Source organism: Moschus berezovskii, chromosome 2 (assembly GCF_049115385.1).
Source record: "Moschus berezovskii isolate FMDL1 chromosome 2, NW_MosBer_1.0, whole genome shotgun sequence".
Classification (NCBI taxonomy): Eukaryota; Metazoa; Chordata; class Mammalia; order Artiodactyla; family Moschidae; genus Moschus; species Moschus berezovskii.
Window position 1 is genome coordinate 85283110 of NC_142461.1, and position 22450 is coordinate 85305559.

Below are 22450 nucleotides of genomic sequence, written 5' to 3' on the forward strand. Positions count from 1 at the left end.
TGACAAAAATATGGCTTACAAGTGTAAGACATATTCTCTTGTGCCCTGGCAGACATCATTAATCTATCATGATTTAATCCTTAATATGGCCTTAGAGTCCTTGACAATTTCCAAACAGCTATTAAGAGTCAAAGATGGCATGCAAATAGAAACCTATCATTCATCTCTAAGCTAGTATGAACACGTGGGTTTTGAAGAAGTGTTTTTTTTTTTTTCTTTTTCCTTTTTCTTTTAAAGTCTCAGTTGGAACACTGCTTAAGTATACCTTGACGGTCTAAAGAGGGTAGAAGCACCCTTACAATTCACTTACGTAGGAAGCAAGTGCACAGTTATTAAAGAATCAGAGCTTTCTCTTCTAAGACGGGAGGTGTTAGGCTTATGTCCTGGATAAATTCCAACTTAGGTAATTACATTCTGCTTACCTCAGCCCCTAGCAATTTTTTCAAGTGAATCCAGTATTATTCCTCACATCCTACCCTAACTTGCTGTGCAGTATCGTGATGAGCTGTTAAACAGCTGCCATGCTTCACTCTACAATGGGGACTGTGCTTCACTGTATAATTTGTAACCATTCTCAGTGTGCTTTGGAATCTTTCAGGATGGAAGCGTTACCCTAAAATGCAAGATATCATCATCATTCTAAAGGCATAGAGTACAACTGCTTATTTCAGTTAAACTCAGCATAACATATTTAGAAAATACCTTATTTCATAGAAAACCATAAAAGTAGGTTAAAATACCCATGAAACATGCTACAAAGATTATATGAAAAGGTATTTAAAGAAAGCAAACTATTTATCAACTATATGAATATTCTGCCAAAGAAAGGAGTAGTAGGAAGAACAAATGCTTAAGACATTTTTATTTGAAAATACATCTGCCTTCATCAGATGGTAAAAATTCCCAATGTCACCCAAGAAAAACAGTGAAGAGAAAAATCGAATGTTAAGTCAATGGGAAATGGAGGGATGCCAACACTTATGGAGAAAGAGATCAAGGATAAATACAGTTTTTAACATTTTCTTAATTCTCATCAGGACAGCCAGGGAATTATACTAATTCACTATCATGAAAACAATGGATTTTCACTGTGGATTGCTTGAGGACCCTTGTAGACAGAAACACTCTTTGGCAATGCTGAAAAGGATACAACTAGAAGGCACTTGGAGAAGGAAATGGCAACCCACTCCAGTGTTCTTGCCTGGAGAATCCCAGGGACGGGGGAGCCTGGTGGGCTGCCGTCTATGGGGTCACACAGAGTCGGACACGACTGAAGTGACTTAGCAGCAGCAGCAGCAGCAGAAGTCACTACTGCAGGTACATGCCCCTTCCACAGACTATTATTTAGCAGAGATACTTTTGGTCAGTGGTTCTTAACTTTGGCTGCAGAGTGGAATAACCTGAGGAGCTTTAAGAAAAAAAAAAAAAGGCTAATATCTGGGTTCTAACCCCAAAGACTGATTTAATTGATATGGACATCAGGAATTTTTTTTCAAAGTTCCCCAGGTGATTCTAATGTGCAGCCAGTGTTGAAAACCACTGCTTGAGGCTACATACATCTTAACATTTTGGTTGTAATTCTCATCTGTTTGTTTTTTTAAGGAGGGAAAATCACATTAGTTGAGGGCTTGCATATCAACATACATTATTGATACAGGCCACACAATTAGATACCAAATGCAAGTTTTATGGGATGATGCTTCATCCATAGGGAGAGAAAAAGACTTTATACCCTAAAGATTATATTTCTGAAGGGCTGCAATTCTGAGGCAATCTTTTTTTTTTTTCTCTTTTTCTTGTAGTGACAAGAAAAATTTTGGCCAGAAACAGTAATTCTGTATCTAAGATGCTTTTGAATTTACAGTTAGCTTTGGGTATATTATCTGTGTTACAGATGTGTCTTCAGTAAACTATGTAAACTCATGCCAGCTTCTCAGTGCCACATATATCTGAGCCATACCTTCTCTGTTCAGAAAATAAACAATAATCAATTACCATATTGATGCTTATTTATCTACCTTCAAATGGAAGGACTGCACCCTTAACCAACCTGAACATTCATAAGATGTAAATGAAAAACCTGCAAGCATGAGCAGAAATAAATTTTTGATCAAAACCAAGGACACAGTAACTGCATATAATGATGTGAACAGTGGATTCTCTAAAAAGTAAGATATAGTTCCACCAACTTTTATTGATTGTAACAGCCTTTTTCCACAAGTGTTAAACCCTGAAAAACAGATGTAAAGAAAACATAACAAAGACAGACCAAAGAAGAATAAAAATAAACAGAGCAGGTAAAAAAATACCCATAAGCAAGCAGGAATGAGTGCTGGATAGTTCAAGTACTTTAAATGTCATCACTAAGGACTTACATTATATGAAGTTATTTTAATAAACTAAGTCATGAGAAGAGATGGAAAAAACAACTCAACAATATATTGGTGCATAGATTACCCACAGGAGAGCAAATTAAACCTTACATTCTTTACTAACCACCACAAGCATCAGAAATTTAGGTAGCAACACAAACAGGTCAAGTCAGAGGCCTGTGAGTGGCAACTAAAACTGGTAAAGTGTAACAGTGCAAGTCTGATCTTACACAGGGGAAGGGCAGGGAGGTGGACACAGTATATACCATACTCTGGGTAAAACACTTTATCTGTGTTCTCTCTCACTTTTTCCTCGTATCAACTCTATGATTTAATGTTAGGGAAACTAAAGGTCAGAAAGGTAACATAATTCGACCAACTTTCACATCTAGAAAGTGGCTGAGCCAAGACTGAAAATCACCCAGGTGTGACTCATAACTTTATGTTCTTCCCCTGCACCATGTCCTCCTATAACACATGAGACTCTTCCCTGACTCCCAACCATCACTCTGGTGTCCTTTGAGCTAATCCATCAGCTCACCCCAAGAATTATCAGCCAGCTATCCAAACAGGACTCAAAGAAAAAAGGGAGATTCACCTGATAGCCCTAAGGAAGAAGCAGAATGGGCATAGCACCAACACCACCACCACGCACTAGACATTTTAAATCTCCTCTGCAGAGAGAAATGAAGGGAACGCATAGGAAAAGTTTCTAATCATAAAGGATAGGCAATTCATACAAAATTTACAAAGAGAAGCATAAAAATCTGATAGCTGTATATAATATTGGTTCATTTAGAAGTTGAGACATCAAGTCCCAGAAGTGTTGAAAATCATTTTCAGGTTCTGAGCTTTAAATGCTGGAAACTCCTATTCTTCACTCTTAGAATAAGCTTTATATGAAAAGCTCAATGTTTACTGGAAGAGCAAAATATGTTATAAGCAAATCGAGTTGGCTGAGTCATATGTACTTTCATCTCAAAATGAGTTATAGATAGGACAGCTAGATATTTTCAGTGAAAACAGCAACAAGTTCCCATGCAACTGAAATATTTGAGACTCTTCTAAGAAATTTCTGCACATCATTTACTACTGATGAAATTGATCTATGTTATCAGTGATGATTAATCCTACTAATACAATGAAGAGCCCTGGTCACACATTTCTAATCACCTCATGAGTATTTTCAAGTGGTATCCAAATTGTGACTATGTCATTAGCTACAACTTCAGGTAAAAACCTCTCTGCTATAGTTTTCCCAGGTATTAAATGAAGGAATTAGACAAGAAGATTTCTAAAGTTCCTGTTTCTTAGGTACTCTTCCAGCTCTGGAACGTTCTAGTTCTATTTTTCATAAAAAAACCAACTGCCTAAAATTGAAAACAAATTTGCCCACAATACAAATGTGTTTGACATTTCTAATTGTGTTATTTCAGTTAACAGTCCAGTAATTTTAAAACTTATGAATTTTTTTTTAGCTCATTCTCTCCCTTGTCTTCTATTTTCAATGGGATTCATCACTTGATCCTAATATTCTACTTTCCCATTGTCTCTTGCTTGTGTTCTTTCAAACCCATCTTCACAGCCTGAGACAGAAGCTCCCTCTTTAATTAGTGGAAAATAATTATCATAAGTACTTTTCAGATTTGGTATTATAAGTTTTGGTATTATAACAAGGGATGTGGTAGCTTTGAATACATCCTCTCTCTCATTATACAATCACTTGGTCTGTGCTGGACATCAGCAGAGTAGAAGTATATTGGGTTGGACTGAGATGGGTGTCCCAAACAGATCAATCAGTTCTCTACATGTAAATGAATTTAGAGTTGCCAGCCATATTCATGAACTTAGACTAACCTGATGGGAACAGGAAACACTGGACTGGAAACTGAATTTCAAACAAGTAATATATTTCTATGGATACCCAAGAACATACCATATCAGAGAGAAGAAATGCCAAAATGTATTTCTTCTCTTGATACTCACTAAGAATGTATATAGGAATTTTAGTGTGTGGCCAAGAGGGAGATAAAGGGAAGAAAGTGTTCCATTATCTTTTCATGGTGCCTAAGGAACAGGCCCAAGATCTTTCAGTTTAGAACAACAGGCAAAACCAAAAGAGAGGTAAGTATTTGTACAACTAATGAGTTTATCTTTAATTAAAGAAAATTATACCTAGATTTCTTATATTAAATTCTCACTATTAGGTTTGCTAATTTTTTAAGGTTCCATATTTAATAGTACTGATATACAAAATTGGAATCATCCAAAACAAAAAGTGACAATTATTTAATTAAGGACTAGTTTCATAGAAACACTTATTAATAAAAATAAATTTGTAGATAACATTGAACCAAATATAGTAAGAACAGAAAAATTAAACTTAAGGAAAGCTTATGACTTCTAATCACTCACAGAAGCACCTCTGTAGATAGCAGGTAACAATACAAACCTTATTAGATGTGAAAGAGGTCTGTGATTCACCTCATATTACATCAGAGGCACAAAAGACACACAATACACATGACAAGAATACACCCATAAAATACCACTTGGATATAATGTTCTCAGCAATACTTCCAAGTAGAATCTTGGTACGCAGTCCAGCATGACCAAGACAAATCAGTACTAGAGCAAGCAACAGTGGTTTTTAGAATAGGGGACAGTGACAAGCAAAATCATCTGATGATCCTAAAATTATTAAAGACGTTCTGGACTACAACTGGGGGCACAGCTCTGGCTCTCCAGAAAATTAAAAAAATCCCACATATGTTAATGAATGCACCAAAGATATGGTGAGGACACACAAATTAAAGCCAATAACAATAACTACCATTTATTTAAGGCTTATTATGCCTCAAGCATTTTACCAAGCACCTGACATCCAGGAACTCATTTAACTCTCATAGCAAACCAGTGAGACTGCTAGTACTCTCCCTACTTTGCAGATGAGTGGGGCGACGGGGGATGAGGTAAGGGAGGTCAAACAACTTTCTCAACATCAGCCAACTGGTTAGCAGAAGAGATGATAGCTCTGACATCAAAGTCAATTTTCTTAGGCACTACACTACACACCACCATATAGTACTTGATCTCAGGATTACCAGTCCAAAGGGATCGAAGTTCAGTCACTAAATTCTGAGAAGTCAAAGGGAAAATTAAGTCAATAAACTCCTGCTTATCCAGAAATGAAAGACTTCAGGAGATCTGATGTTTAAAATATGACACTTGATTTTCATAAGGTAGTAACAAATGACAAAAAACAGATATCTTGGATTTGGGAAGAAATAAGTTTGAGCTGTATCAAATATGCCAAAGGAAAGAGCAAAATTTCTAGAAAACTGGGTCAATGTAACAAACCACATGAGGTTCTAAATGATGACACTGAGGTGAGAGAGGACATTTTTGCTGGTCAGCTCTATCTAAATGACCCACCAACATCTCAGACGCAGTATGTAACTCCATGAATTTGCCATCTTTAGCTAAGTAAATCTATCTCTCAATTCCAACAGAACGGCTATTCTCCTAGTCACTGTGGTCAGTACTTCAAGATCATCCCTGGCCACTGCTACATCCAGTAAGCTGCCCCACCAGCTTGCCCGGTCTACACCCGGCATAATTATGAGCATTTCCTTTTTTCATCCATAAGCCACTGTCCTTGTTCAAGTCTTCAATAATCTATTTTAGTAGCTTTTTAACTTGTTTCTCTGCTTCCTATTGCCTATCCCACTGATATTCATATGTCAATTCCAAATTCCCCATTTTATAATCTAGACATGGCTCCTAAATGACTATAGGCTAAAGTTCAAATTCCTTGACCTTAATTCCCATTTCCAACCTCTTCACCCAGTTAAGACAAAAATAGTTACTTTCTTCCAGGTTCCAGTTGTTCTCTTCTGTGGCAGTGATCATTCACTGTCACAAACCTGGGAGTAGCTACTCTCTTCATAACATGCTCTCGTAGTCATTCTATCTCACCTTTCCATCATAGCAAGAAATAACATGATTAATCAAGTAGCATACTGGAGTCAGACAGTTTGGGTAGCTATACAATTTCAGGCAAGCTTAACCTTCTGAACCTCACTTTTCTTGACTGCAAAATAAACATAATGGTACCTAGCTTGTGGGGGTGGGTAAAGATTAGAAATAATATACATAAAGTTTATGCTGAGAAAGTGAAATGAAAGTCACTCAATCATGTCCAACTCTTTGTGACCCCAGGGACTATATGGTCCATGGAATTCTCCAGGCCAGAATACTGGATTGGGTAGCCTTTCCCTTCTCCAGAGGATCTTCCCATCCCAGGGATCAAACCCAGGTCTCCTGCATTGCAAGTAGATTCTCTACCAGTTGAGCCACAAGGGAAGACCAAGAATACTGGAGTGGGTAGCCTATCCCTTCTGCAGTGGATCTTCCCAACCCAGGAATCGAACTGGGGTCTCCTGCATTGCAGGTGGATTCTTTACCAACTGAACTATCAGGGAAGTCCACGATCAGAAAAGGCACTGGATAAATGATGCTGTAATACTATGCCCAAAGCTTAGTCAGGTCTTTATGGCTCCATTCATATGAGACAGAAAGTACTGTTTTTTTCTGCCTTATACTTGGAGTCACCTGACTATGCCTATCGTTTCCACAAAATTCTCACAACTAAAGACATTGTTTTATATATCTTTACATCCCAAAATACCTTGTATTTACCATACAAGCTTTTTTTCTTTTACTGTTATTAAAAGCCATAATTTATTGATTTCCGGAGAACATGCCCTTCCAATATCCAGATATTCGCTTCTCACATTGAGGATTCTAGTTTCTGGAATTAAGTTGCTTGGAAGGATGCAGTAATAAACAGAATATTGCTTGGTGATTGCAGAATCACAGCAAAGGGGGTTGGATTCATAGGGATGATATTTTAATAATGCCATGGTGAATTTTCTCTCCTCTTCAAGAGGGCATACTTCTGTTATGACTCATCTTCTAGATCCAACATCTCTTTTCCTTTTCTTCTGATTCTTGAAACTTATATTTCCATGCATCGTATATTTCATGAAGATTGCAGCTCTTCTGTTAACACATTCTTTTGTTAAGCCATCACTGTCTTTTACAGTCAATCATATTTTCCTATAGTTAAGTGTCCAATAAGACTGGCTGAACTTGAGAGCTCTTAAAGACTCTCAACTGCCTAATTCTAGACATATTTCAAGTAGGGCTTTGTCCACAGATGACTACCATTTTTTTTTTGAGCCTATAATATACTGGGCTCATTAACCCTTTTAGTTTGCAGACTATGTATTATTATACTCATTTTGAAGTTATGCAAATAACCAGATTTTAATAAATGATGGGTGAACAGTAGCATGAATAAAATCTCAAAGAATTAAATTACTGTTAAGTATATTTTACTGTATCCAATTACTCTGAAACGCATTTTTAAAGACTTTCTTATAAAATAAACTTTTTTATCTGGAATTTCTTTGGAAATAAGTCATTCATTATTCTAGTAGCTTCTTGTTGAATGATACATTCCAAATTGTTTATTTTTTTAATGGCAAGGTTTCTGAAACTCCAATATTCTTTGAAAGAACACTGAACAACTGAAGTGACTTCTGTACCCTCTCACCATTCCACACACCAGTACCACAAGAAATGCATATATTTTACAGGTGCCATGAAGATGTGGACAGCAGCACAAGTGTCTTTCCTTCTTGTGTACTTCCACAGCTACATTATTGCATTTGGCTGTTGTCATGTGGATTGACAAGATACAAAACAGTCCCTATCTTTATTTGAATTAGTAGTAAACTTGAAGTCCTCAGGTATTCTATAAAATTACTAGGGTTTTCAGAACCGTACTGAAGGGAGTCCCCACCCCCTTATTTTTGAGCTTGGAGTCATACTGAATAGGCAAACTTTTCTAAAATCCTGTCACCAGAAAGTCACAATGGTGATAATGGTAAAAGTAATAAAACCACTAACATTTATGTAACACTGATTAGGTTGTAGGCGCTGAGCTCAGTCAGCATATGGTAGCAATTAGCTCAACCTTCATAATAAGCCTAAGACACAGATATTATTTCAATTTCCATTTTACAGACGGGAAAACTGAAGCTCTGGGAGGCAAGATATTTACTTTAGGCTGAATGGTGTTGATATGTGGTACAAGCCAAACTAGAATCTCTGTACACCACACTGCTGACTCCCATCGTTAATTCAGCACTCCCCAGAATGGAATGATTTGAATAAGTGATTTTAGAAAGAAAACCAAAGTTTGATTTTTAAAACACCAAAGTAATTCACTTGAAATCTTTCTAAAGATTCACATAGCCCTCCTATAAGAAACAGTATATAACACAATTTGTTCTTGCTTAACGGCTTTGTGCTAATAATGATCATTCATTGTGCTATGGAAAGCTTTTTTTTTTTTGCCGTTGAGTTGCTAAGTCTTGTCCGACTCTTGGCAACCCCATGGACTGTAACCCACTAGGCTCCTCGGTCCACAGGATTCTTCAGGCAAGAATACTGGAGTGGGCTGCCAATTCCTCCTCCAGATGGAAAGCTTAGAGATGCCCTTTAAGTCTGAAGAGGAAAAGAGAGTCTAAGTAGACCTTTCACTGAATTCCCCTCAACTATGGTTTGAGTTTGTTGCATGATATTCATCACTATTTTGCAGAAGTCCTGTTCCATGACTCCCTTTGAGCTGATGATGCAGTCCCTGAGAATATTCATGGGTTTTTAGTTATTTCTCTCTCCTGTGATCTGTGACCTTTGCTTCTGACCTCCCAAATCTCTTAGGACAGGACTAGGAGAAAGTAAAAAATGTACATCAAATCTCTGATGTAAAATCATGTCAAATGTTCTCTATACCTGAGGAAAACAGAGGTAAATCATCCTATAATCAAAGGATAGGCTTTTTTTGTTGCTGCTGAATTGAGATTGCTTTTTTTGGTGACGCTACTATTATTATCAAAAGTACAAGAGTAAAGAAATCTGTGATAATTAGGCATGAACATGGATAGTAATTTCATTAAAAAGTACACTTTAAATAAGCACGTGTGTCCTATTAACTTCAAGCCAACAGAGGCATACACACACACATACACACATATGCAGAAATCAAACTTTCTTCTCTTAAGGAGACGAAAAGGAAGATGGTTACAATACAATGAAGCATGAAATATTTGCATTAGATATAAAGGAGATTTATTGACAGTGAGTGGTATTGAACACTGGAGTGATTTATCCAACTTTTTCTTTTAGTACACGGGTTCTATTAAAAAAATGTTTTAATGACTTTCAAAAGAAACACATATTTGCATTCATTTTGGAGAGCCAAAATAATTGCAAGCAAATATGGATATGTTTAAATTTATAAAAGCAAAACTTTTCTTCTACTTCAGACCTAGATTAATATTCAAGAAGGTAATACCCACTTCATTATTTCAGAGCAAAGGCAATAGTTTTACTAATACATCTCATACTAAAACTTTCTTAAAATATCTGAGAAATATGACCCACATGTGGTAAGATGATTAAGGTGTTTTCTGGCAACTCCCCTAAAAGCAAAACTCTTGACTACAGAAAGCAGAAAGTTTTCAGTGAGGAGTCATGGGGGCTGCCTTCTGTCCCATCAATCCACGAATTCTCAAATTACAGATCTGCTGTTGTTTTCTGACACATCTGCTTTGCAATGTAAAATAGTGTTTTCTTTAATAAGAATTCTTCAAAAAGCCCTTAGGCTCCTCGCCTTTGTTTGCACAGCCTGAGAGTTTTCATTTAAAGTTTTCACACTGTTTTTAAAACTCTCCATTTTTTCTTTCTAAAATAGGCGAAGTCCATAAACCTCTGTTTTGGTTTCACATTTTAGTTGCATGGGAAAAGGGGGAGAGAAATGTGCAGAGAAATTCTTAGTTTCAATAAATGAGATTATTCCAAATGACCAACAATGTCCTCCGCCCTTGTCTGCTGTCAAAAATACAAGAAAGAAAGCAGAGGTGCTTTTCATATAACCCATCTTCTAACTGGGAAGCCACTCAAGTATCCTCGCCTGAGAAATCCCATAGACAGAGAAGCTGACAGGCTTCAGTCCATGGGGTCGCAAACGAGTCTGACATGGCTCAGCAACTCAACAACAACAAATCAGAAACTAAAATCTATGAAATGAGAAATCTCACAGGTAAAATCCACTCTTGTCTATGGTAACTCTGACAACCCAATATTTTGGAAAATAGAAATATGTAAATAGTGAAATGCTCACAGAAACAAAATTTTGTCCTAATAATCATAGTGAAGTTGATACTTATATTCTCTGTGTTGAAACAGATAAGCAAATATTTCATAATCCAAACTACATGTGTTTCAATTATTTCCAAGTCCAAACTTCAATCCATCTAAGGATACAGTATCTGTTCATCCCCTCATAAAAAAATAAATGATTTTATTTAGGTTACCACTGGAAACATACATTTGATCTTTTTCTATTAATTATATATAACCATAATAAAATTAAACCCATTTTTCACATTATAACAGGATAGAGAAGGCAGGCAAGTGACAAATTCATACAAGCATCCAATCTTGAGAGCCTGAGCATTTATCTCTCTTCACCTTTAATCCAACTGAAAGGCATTTGAAGTAGATGGCATCTACTGTGAAGCTCCCTGATGGAATTCCTTGGAAAAACAAGATCTTTTTCAAGGATGAGGGATGCCACTTTGTAATTCACTGTATTTCTACAATCCGTTCTCATGGTCCAATTTGTTGGGGGTGGGGATGATCTAGTTACATAAAAATCATGGCTACCCCCTCAGTGCCAAATCCTATAGGAGAGACAGATGGAAGAAAAGTCTGATGCTGTGCAGATGTGGTCAACCCCATCCTTAACACCTAATATGACAGATCGGGGACTGCCGCTGTAAGACAGCTGTCATGCTATAATCTAGCTTGTAAGAGATGAGAGTTTGGATAAATGGCAAGATACCTAGAAATTTTTTTAAGAAGAGTTTTCTTAGACATGAAATAATGGTATGCACCTCTAGCTGTTTCTTTGATGTATTCTTCCTAGTCTGCTTCTTTAGGTAAAATTTCAACCTGACTATGAGAATTCTTTCTGAAAATTATTCATTCTTCCTCAAGTCAGGAAAAGTATGATGTCCTTTTCAAAAGGAGTAAGTTGGACTTGGGTTGAGGTTCTCTCCTAAGCCCACTGGATAGAAAGTGACAGGGCCAGGATTCACACTTCCGGCCTCACAGACAGTTCTCCATTAGGACACTCAATAAATATTTTTCCTTTAAAAGTTGATCATTCCTTTTCAGGTGTCCTCTTTTTTCAAAACTTCAATCTTTTAGAAGTCTGATTTCTAAGACCTTGAATCCCTTCTTTCATAACATTACCATGACAGGATCTCTTTCATTCAATGTGTCGTCAGTTCTCTTATATAAATCATTTGTTCTTCACTAATAAGACCCTGAAGCTGGGAAAGACTGAAGGCAGGAGGAGAAGGGGACAACAGAAGATAAGATGGTTGGATGGCATCACCGATTCGATGGACATGAGTTTGAGCAAGCTCTGGGAGTTGGTGATAGAAAGGGAAGCCTGGCGTGCTGCAGTCCATGGGTCGCAAAGAGTCTGACACAACTGAGCGACTGAACTGAATTGAGTCAACCCTAGTCCTGGAGGAAGGCATGGCAACCCACTCCAGTACTGTTACAAAAAAGCCTGGTGGGCTACAGTTCATGGGGTCCCAAAGAGTCAGACACAGCTGAGTGACTAAGCATAGCACAGTCAACCCCGGGGGTTCAGTGGTAAAGTATCCACCTGCCAATTCAGGAGACAGGGCAAGGGCCCCACATTCAATGCTTGGGTCAGGAAGATCCCCTGGAGAAGGAAATGGCAAAGTACTTGCCTGGAATATCCCATAGACAGAGGATCATGGTGGGCTACAGTCCATGGGGTCACAAAAGAGAGGGACACAATGTAGCAACTAAACAACAATAAGCCAAAGCCAATCCGGGCCCAAAACCTCTCTTTTGAGGACACGGAGTATAAAAAAGCTGTTACGAGGTTGGGTTTCAAAACAGGGTAAAAAATATGTTTGATTTCTGGCTACACTTTTACTATTTGTATGAGTGTAGGCAAAAAGTTACTTATATTCTTTATGGCTGGCTTTCTTCAACTATAAATGGAATTATCTTTTAGAATGGTTGGGAGAATATTATGCTAAGCTATGTATAATATACTTAGCATAATGCTGGGCTAAATTAAGACTCAGGAAGGTTAGCTGTTACGGTTAGCTCTACCTTCTGAAGATGACATTGTCAGAAAGCAAGTTGCAGATTCCTCAGATGTTCTGATTTTATAAGACTGAGACTTGCACAAAGGTCTGGATATGTAAAATTCTCTAGTTCTACTAGGCTTTGCTTTTATGACAGCTACATGACCTAGAGTAGGAAAATATTGGTTTCTTTTAGCCAATATCCAGCTCAGTAAGCTGCAGAACTGGTCCATTTTTTTCCCTCTCTATCACACATCATCAGCACAATGGAATTCTATGTGAAATCTGCCTTCTTGAAATGCACAGTAGATTCCCCTGGTGATGCAGTCATAAAGAATCTGCCTGCCAATGCAGGGGACATGGGTTCAATCGCTGATGCCACATGTCATGGAAAAACTAAGCCTGTAGACCACAACTACTGGAGTCTGCAAGCTCTAGGGCCCACGAGCCACAAATACTGAAACCCGTGAACCTAGAGACTGTGCTCTGCAAAAAGAGAATTCACCACAATAAGAAGCCCACATACGGCAACGAAGAGTAGCCCCCATTTTTCACAATAAAATGTAATAGAGAAGGCAGGCAAGTGACAAATACATATAAGCATCCAGCCTTGAGGGCCTGAGCATTTATCTCCCTTTGCCTTTAATCCAACTGAATGGTATTTGAAGTAGATGATATCCACTGTGAAGAGAAAGCCTTCATGCAGAAACAAGGACAAAAAATATAATAAACAGATAATAAAAAAAGAAATGTGAAGTAAAAATTCCTTAATTTTCAGGGTAACCTACATCCTTTAACACAGATTAGTCTTCCTCCTAGTCACAAGTCTCAGCCCACTAAGTCTTGAGATCACATCTATCTATCTTTTGGCGTACTACAAGCTGAAAGTCTTTATCTCTTCAAAATTTGTATGTCAAAATCTTGATTCCTAATATGATGCTTTTAAGAGATGCGGGACTTTGGGAGGTGATTAGGTCATGAGGGTGGAGCCCTCATGAATGAGATTAGTGCCCTTATGCAAGAAACCACAGAGAGTTAGTTCCCTTGCCCTTTGCATCATGTGAGAACACAGTGGGAAGACAGCCATCTATGAATCAGAAAGCAGGCCTTCACAAGACATCAAATCTGCCAGTGCCTTGATCTTGGATGTCCCAGTCTTTAGAAATGTGAGAAATAAATTTCTCTTTACTAGCCACCCAATCTATGGTATTTTGTTATATAAGACCAAAAGGACTAAGACATGGTATTAATACGACAAAATCAGTTTTGTTGACTACTGATCATCTGTCAGACTTTGATGCCTTCAGTTTCAAGGAAGCCAATATAAACACCCTAACAGCAAAAGGAGAACTGGTGCATGAAAAGGCCTCAGTTAGAAAGTTACTGAAATGTTTCCCACTCACTTAAGCTTACAGACACTGCAACTGCATGATAAAGGGTCAGATGTTTATTATCTTTCTTTAGGTGAATATGACTCATGTACATCCTAGAGTAAGACATGACATTTAGCTTCATTTGCTGTCATTTATAATTTCTGCCAAAAGTAGGTTATGAATTTCCCTATATTTTTAAAGAGAATTTACTGGTTATCATTTAACCTTTCTTAATAAATCACAGTCATCCATTAGATGTACAAGCTGTACAATCATGGAGAAATGTCTGCAGGGTTCCTCAGTGTGCAGAGTTGCCTGCCCTGCCCTACAATGGCTTCAGGCTGCTATGCTTTTTCACTTCTCATATATTTTTTTTAATAGTTTATCTCTCTCCTCCCTTGTTGTCAAGCTGTCAGTCAGCTGTCACTTTTTACTGCTGTCAGTGAGCCTGCCTTTATCGCACCCCCAATTTGATGCTGTTAATCTGCTGTCAGCTGAAAAATCAGATAATCAAGACCTCTGAAATTACATTTACAATAAGTGATGGGCTGAACACTGGATGGAGATTTTGAGATAGGAGTTCCACTTTCAGTTCCAGTTCCTGTCTCTATCTAGCTGTGTGATTACCAGAAGACAGTAAACTTCTCTGGTGCCTTCATTTTTAAAATAAGCAGGGCCTGAATGTGAGAGAGAGAGAGAAAGAGAGACATAAAGACAGAAAGAAAAAGAGATCTCATTTAGACTTGAAGTCTGTTTCTCTCGCTACCAAAAAAATCAGGAAAATTTTTTGTGAGTCAGAAAGCAGGGTGGGGTACCACTGTCCCTTTAATTGTCAAATTCAGGGATAGCTTTAGTCATCACTTTATTTAATCTCACTCCTCTGAATTAACTACCACTCATCTCCTTAAAGGGATTCCCAGGTGGCTCAGTGGTAAAGAATCTACCTGCCAAGGCAGGAGACATAGGAGATGTGTGTTTGATCCCTAGGTCAGGAAAATCCCCTGGAAGAGGAAATGGCAACCCACTCTTGTATTCTTGACAGGATAATCCCATGGACAGAGGAGCTGGTACAGTCCATTGGGGTTGCAAAGAGTCGGACATGACTGAGTATGCATTTAAGCCTAAGCCGTCTCCTTAAAATTCTCTTCCCTTTGTCCCACAGGATAATTCTCTCATTGATGACCTTCTGACTCGAATCTTTTCTTCTTATTTCAATCCTGGGCTCTTTCTCCATTAGTCCCTTAAGTTTCAAGAGTGCTAAAGGCCAGTCCAAAGCTAAAAATCAAAGTCATATTGAGAAACCAGCAACAAGCCTGAGAAGCAGAGCCTGTGTCCTAGGAGCCACCCTGAAGACTGTCACAGTGTGTCCCATGCTGCTCATGTGTCATATAAGATGAGGACTGAGAACTGACCACAGGCATGGAAGTCATCAGTGACCTTGACAAAAACAGTTTCAGTGGAGCAGCTTCAAGAGAGAACAGTGGGAATGAAATTGGAGAAAAAATGTTTTTTTTTAGAGGTTTTGATATTAAGAGAGAGAAAAAAAAATTTTTAGAAGTTTTGCTATTAAGAGAGAAAGAAAAAAAAAAGAGAGAAAGAAATGAGGCAGTAGCAGAGAAAGAACTGGAATCAAGAGAGAATGTTTTTAAGATGTAAAACAAATAGCATTTTTGTATGCTAATAGGAACCATCCAGAAAAGAGGAAAATAGATGATGCAGATCAGAGAAAAAAAATTACTAGAAAAGTAATTTTTAGGTAAGCAAGGAGGATGGGCTCCCACAAAGAAGTGGAGATGGACCTTAGACAGAAGCAAGGTCAGTCCATCCATAGTTATAGGTGTAAAGATTAAAAAAAAAATTGCACCCAGAAGCACATAATTGGGTAGATGTGATGGTGGCAGGGTAAAGATATTCTCTTCTGATTGCTTCTATTTTTTCAGTCATTATCTGAGAAGGAAGTCTGAAGATTTGGTATTAAAAGCTTACAAGGAGAGGAAAATGTATAAATAGTTATCTATAAGAGGGGAAGCATGGTATACACGCGATCCAGCTTGAAGTGTCCATCTTGATTCAGGGGTCATGAATTTGGGCTAGTAAAGTATGGCTGGAGGTTTTTCTCCTAATCAAAGAAAAAAGAAAAGGTGCAAAAGATTTGAGAGTATACACAGGAAAGGAGGTACAGTGACAGATTATGGAAGTTCAGCTGGAAAAAGAAGGAGCAAAACTGGGACGAGAAGAATGAAGGTGATGAGCTGGCTCCTTACCATCCGTGGATAGTTGGTTCTGGTAAGGCCAAAAGGCTGCTTAAATCAGGGTGATAAGAAGAATATATAAAGGAATTTCCTTATTTATATTAGACTGTTCCTTTGGCAGAATACTTCTCTGCTATCACATGTTAAGAGAGGGAGAAAGGGAAGACAGTCCTCTTTATTCTGGTTGCAATAAATGTGCTAGGTTATAAAAGGGGATGAAGGAGTTAATAAAATGAATTAATCTTTATTAAGGACTTCCCAGGTGGCGCTAATGGTAAAGTATCTGCCTGCTAATGCAGGAGACAGAAGAGACATGGCTTTGATCCCTGGGTTGAGAAGATGCCCTGGAGGAGGAAAAGGCACCCCGCTCCAGTCTTCTTGCTGGGAGAATCCCATGGACAGAGGTCCATGGAGGCAGGCCACGGTCCATAGGGTTGCAAAGAGTCAGACACAACTGAGCGTCTGAGCCACATCCCACACAATCTTTATTAAGGTTCTGTTATATGCCAGGCTGGGCGTTTGGCACATATTATTTCATTTAATTGCTGCTGCTGCTGCTGCGAAATCACTTCAGTCGTGTCCGACTCTGTGCGACCCCATAGACGGCAGCCCACCAGGCTCCGCCGTCCCTGGGATTCTCCAGGCAAGAACACTGGAGTGGGTTGCCATTTCCTTCTCCCATTTAATTGCTACATTATGCCTATGAGGTGATAAGGTAAATACAGGAGAAGGGGACGACAGAGAATGAGATGGCTGGATGGCATCACCGACTCGATGGACATGAGTTTGAGTGAACTCCGGGAGTTGGTGATGGACAGGGAGGCCTGGAGTGCTGTGATTCACCGGGTCGCAAAGAGTCGGACACGACTGAGCGACTGAACTGAACTGAATCATAACCTAAACTCAAGGTCTTTATACTTGCATGGGTTACAGAGCTAGTAGTGAAAGCATTAGTTGCTCAGTTGTGTTCAACTCTGTTGAACCCACAGACTACAGTCCTACAGGTTCCTCTGTCCATATGATTTCCCAGGCAAAAACAGTGGAGTAGGCTGCCATTTCCTTCTCTAGGGTATCTTCCTGACCCAAGGATTGAACACAGGTCTCCTGTATTACAGGCAGATTCTTTACTTTCTGAGCCACCAGGGGTGGTCAAGCCTCAAATATGTGCATGCCTAACTATGGTATTTAAGAGCTTTCTCTTCCCAAAATGTTTTAATGCATAGAATGAAATATTTTCAAGTGAATATTCTTCCTTGCTACTATTTTTCTGGCCTCTGAGAATGAGGCAGTATAAGGGTAAGGAAGGCAACAGGTAACAGCAGGTACTATAAGCTCAATACTGGATTTCAAACTCAGTGTTGAATGTTCTGAGTTTGAACAATTATCAACTTTAGAAGTCCTCATACACTTGGCTGAAATATGGCTTTTTCCCTTCCCTGATTATTACCCCTTATATTATATATTATTATAGCATATTATATTCATCATTTAAGTATATGTTCTGCTTTGTTTATAAATTAAATACAACTTTGCTATGACTATAATATTTGTATAGAGAGAAAGTAGAAGCATTCAAAAATCGTTTTATTTTTAATCACCTTGGTTATTTGCCTTTGGCATTACTAAATATTTTTCAACATCTCAACAAAATAATACTCTTTTTAAGACTGCAGGCATTAGAATGATTGTCATTCATGCAAATAATCACTTACTTACACTATATGAGTTTGGGTTGGATAAAGCAAATTACCATTTGAAAATAATTCAAATAACACTCTGGGCTAAGACCTTGCTTATGAATGTTATCTTGGCCACAATATTTCTTAACCTTCTTCCATTTAGCTAGATTTATTTATGGTAATACAGTCCAAATTAATAAACTATTCAACTGCCACAGGTGTATTAAACATAGAATATTGTAGGACTATATCAGATGCAAATGAATTTTAAAAACATTTATTTGAAATTCTATAGAAATAAAAATTAAGATGCATTATAACTACCTTTTCACTTAAAGATGCACATTTTAATGATATATTATTATATGAAAAACTTAAAAGAATGTCAAAAATAAAGTTATAAAATATGACCTAAAGTATAAGCTATATTCTAGCTAATTACAGAGCTAAAGCATAACCATCGTATTTTTTAGAAGCTGACATTCTTTCATCACACATGAAAATTATGGATTACAAATACATACCATATGTACATACATGTACATATATATGAAAATGAACTGTGATCTTAGTTTCACTTAACTTTACAGTTTTCAAAAATGTAAATATATCATTAAATATTTTTGACAAATGACCTGTACTAATAGGAAGATTAGAAACTAAACAGAAAATTGAATCAAAAGTCATAGAATCTAAATTTCAATCCAGTCTGACAATAATCAACAGTGTGCGTACAAGCCGGTCTGCTTCTCTGGCCTTCTGTTTTCTAAACTCCAGAAAATAAGGATTAGGTGAGGTGGTCTAACAAACTTTATGACTCACAGCTTGATTTGGTATTAGGCAGAATTTTCTTCAGTGCAATATTAACTAGTAAGTTTCAAATAAATCAGTACAAGAGGTGTGGAAGAGTGGGTGTCCCCACAGCAAAATCTGGGTGAACTGAGTCCAGAACATAGACACTAATGCCGACCTCCTACACAGCATGCGTGGACAATAAATTGTTTCCTGCCTTCACTTCAAGGATGGGGAAGAAACAGCTGTCCCTGAGCTCTTTTTTAAGGGAACAGTCAGTTACAAAACAGCAGCATCCCCAGCTAGTATGAGTCCAACTGAAGTAAAGTTTCTATTCACAAGGGAGATATATTACTGGTGGCAGTAAAAACAATTTTGCTAGGTTTAATCAAAAGTGAAAAGGAATTCTAGAATGTTCCCTCTGAGCCACATCATCCATGGCTAATTCAGGGTGGGCCCAGTGATAAGGGTAATAAAAATATCCTTAGTGACTGAGAAAAAGAAATAGCAATTAAATGCATTTCAACCCAATATAAAACACCAAATTCTTTACTAAAATAATGTAAATAATAAAAAATGGGAGAAGAAAAAATAGAAAAAAACAGCATGGGAAATGAAAGTAATCTAAGCAGTAAAATTTAACACTGACTTACTTAGGAGTTACTATTATACATATAAACCACTGGGAATAAGCTGAATAAAAGGTTGAGACATATGTTTGACGATGACTTCTGTATCAAAACAACAAATGAAGAAACAACAGGCAGTGTTAAAAGCCAAAGCACCTCTCTTTGGCAAACAAATATAAGAGAAAAGAAAGGAAGAACTTAATATTGGAATTAACCATTCAGTGATAGGTTGAACACATGATTTATAAATCACAGCAAAGTGAAATAGTACTCAATTCTCTAACCAAACTTACGTGAAAAAGCTAACACTGGCAGAATAGCACCTATTTTTATACATTTGGGGAATAATTTATGACAGAATATTGAAAATAGAGTCACACTGACCTGCTCACGTCAGGAAACCTGATGGGAAAGTAAATGACTTGGCACTTGGGTCTGATGATGCTTTCCAGATCCTTGGGTCTGTGATCAGGAATCAACTTCATGAATTTTCCAACAGAAGTGAGAAATGACTCCATATTAAAAACTGAGTTGAATACCACCACATCAGCCACCAGGCTGCAAAGGGAAAGGATAAATGCATATGGTGAGCCCACATTCGCTCAGTTCTTTTTATAACTTCTTTTATAAAGAAGCTTAAAGACTTCTTTATTAATCACAGTTTTTACTGCACCTTGGGTTTGCAAAGAACTCTTCACTTACCAGTTTTTATCAAAATGATCCTAACAGATAAGTTACTTTCATTAGCTTTATATCAAGGGAAGTTAGATGGCTGGCATCAGAGAGGAAAGGCAGGGGAGGAATTCAGTGATTTAATGGGATTCTATGAGGCTTCAGGGCTCCCCTGGTTCCTTAGACAGAAAAGAATCTGTCTGCAATGTAGAAGACCTGGGTTTGATCCAGGAAGATCCCTGGAGAAGAGAATGGCTACCACTCCAGTATTCTTGCCTTGAGAATTCCTTGGAAGGAGGAGCCTTGCAGGCTATATACCATGGGGTTGCAAAGAATCGGACATGACTGAGCCACTAACACTCTCACTTATGAGGCTTCAAACCTAAGTATATTTTTCTGCAATGCCAGGAGTTTTCTGTAGTATCACCAAGAACATGAGGACCTTTCTCTCTGTGGCCCAGTTACCCATGCTGAGTTTTTATGTCAGTGATGTACTTTGATTTACACCACAGTATGGAGAACAAAAAATTTAGCATACTTTGCACTGCCTTTAAGGAGACTAATCCAGATAAAGTTATTTCACACTAGAACACACCTTCATAACATGTGGTTAGTCTATTTCTCATTTTAACCTTTGTTTCAAGAAACTGTTAGGTTTTTGAAAGTTCTGAGACTACATACACAGAAAGGATTATATGAGAACTCTACAAGTAACTTATTCTATTATTATATTAGACTCGGGGGAGTCAGAGCAATAGAAGAAACTGGTGAAAATGGACCCAGAAATCCATACCACTAGGTCCTACTGATTACATAATATATTATAAAGGATCATACCACCATGAAGCTTCAAAATTAAACAAAAGAAATATAATACTGGCTGTTGCTTTTGATGTAAATGCTGTGATCCTCTCTTAAGCACTTTTTTAAAATTACAAATAATCTAAAATATATAGTTAGAAGGAAATGTAAAAACAAAGTTTATGAATCATAAATATGTCAGTAGTTTCCAAATTTGTGTATAACATTTTTTTTGAAACTAATGAACACAAATGATAACCATGGGTGAACTGGATAAAACAGGAATATGTAGTATGTTTCCTTTATGACTCAAAAAACTATTTTAATAAATCATTGTTTTGTTTTTTAAAATAGCCCTCATTGCTTTAAGCAATGATTCCATATCCCAGTGTCCCTGGATCTCAACATGACGCACATAAATGCTTTGATAAGAAGGTGTACAAGATCAAAGAGAAAAGAACATCTCTAAAAAGAGATGTTTCATTTCACTCTAAAAAGAACATCAAGAAAAATGAAAAGAAGACACGTAAGTTCACAAGACTGCAAAACACAAACGAATAAATAGAGTTTACAGAGCAGGAATAACATAACAAATCCTAAACTTAGTTTAATTTGCATTTACTCAGACAAAGCTCCTACTATCAGTACATAGTGGAATGAAAAACCAACAAAAGGAATGTTGACCTGCCACCCCATCCACTCCCATCCTAGCAAAATTGTTTTCCCATACAAGCATTTTTTGTTTTTTTAGTTGCAACCTAGTGCAAATTTGGGGTTAGCAGTGATTACAACATGGATAATACAAGAGAATGTCACAGAAGTGCTGACACTACACTGGACAATAAGGAAGCCAATATAATAATATACCAAAAGTTGAAGGATGTTTCACAGCTAGTCTGTTTTCACTATATGTCACATATTGTAATAGCGACCCACAGGTCATAATATATAGTTACAACAAGTGTTCATCAGTCAGAGGGTTAGTGAAACCTCTATTTAAGGTGAGTGCTTATGTCCGTCATCTCTGAAGTCCTTAACTGCCACACAGTCAAGAAAGAAATTTGACAGTGCCAACAAAAGCAGAAGTCAGCAAAAAAACTAAAGAAACATTTCAGGAAGCTGGAGTCATACTTTTCAAAGAGAATCTGAACTGGACTGCTTTCTGACACTCTTATTTTTCCTCTGGACGACTGCAAACCATTGCTTTCTCATTAAGAGTCCCAGGGGCGATCAAGTCCATTTCTTTCTCTCCAAGTTCATCTACCAGTTTACCCTCTTGAGAAGAGCAATGCTCAAAAATCATGTATAAGATTTTATGGTCTCACTCCCTTTGAGCAAAAACAATCTTTTCTAAAACAGAGAGATGAGAGGTAGTGAGTTTTTTTTTTTTGCTATTTGCCCTCAAAGGGCATGCAACTCAACTACATATATTCTTAAAAACCCAGTCTTTGCCAAATTAAAGAACCAAGATAGTTTACAGAAATATTCTTTTTCATGCATTTCCTCTCTGATATGAGTGGGTGTAACTTCCATTAACTTTAAAGCCATCCATAAAGGGAAAAACAGACTTAATTTTTTTCCCCAGTTATTTCTCAGGGGTAATAAACAT

General features: G+C 37.5%; 1 protein-coding gene across 8 annotated transcripts in view; it reads right to left on the bottom strand.

Moving 5' to 3' along the window:
• Window positions 1-22450, bottom strand: part of QTMAN (queuosine-tRNA mannosyltransferase) — a 433783-nt gene that overhangs the window by 212786 nt on the left and 198547 nt on the right. For all 8 annotated transcript variants that reach the window (XM_088829198.1, XM_055398709.2, XM_055398710.2 and 5 more), the window contains one exon: window positions 19753-19926. In XM_088829198.1, coding sequence (XP_088685324.1) covers window positions 19753-19926 — 174 coding nt within the window. The remainder of the gene's footprint in view (window positions 1-19752; window positions 19927-22450) is intronic.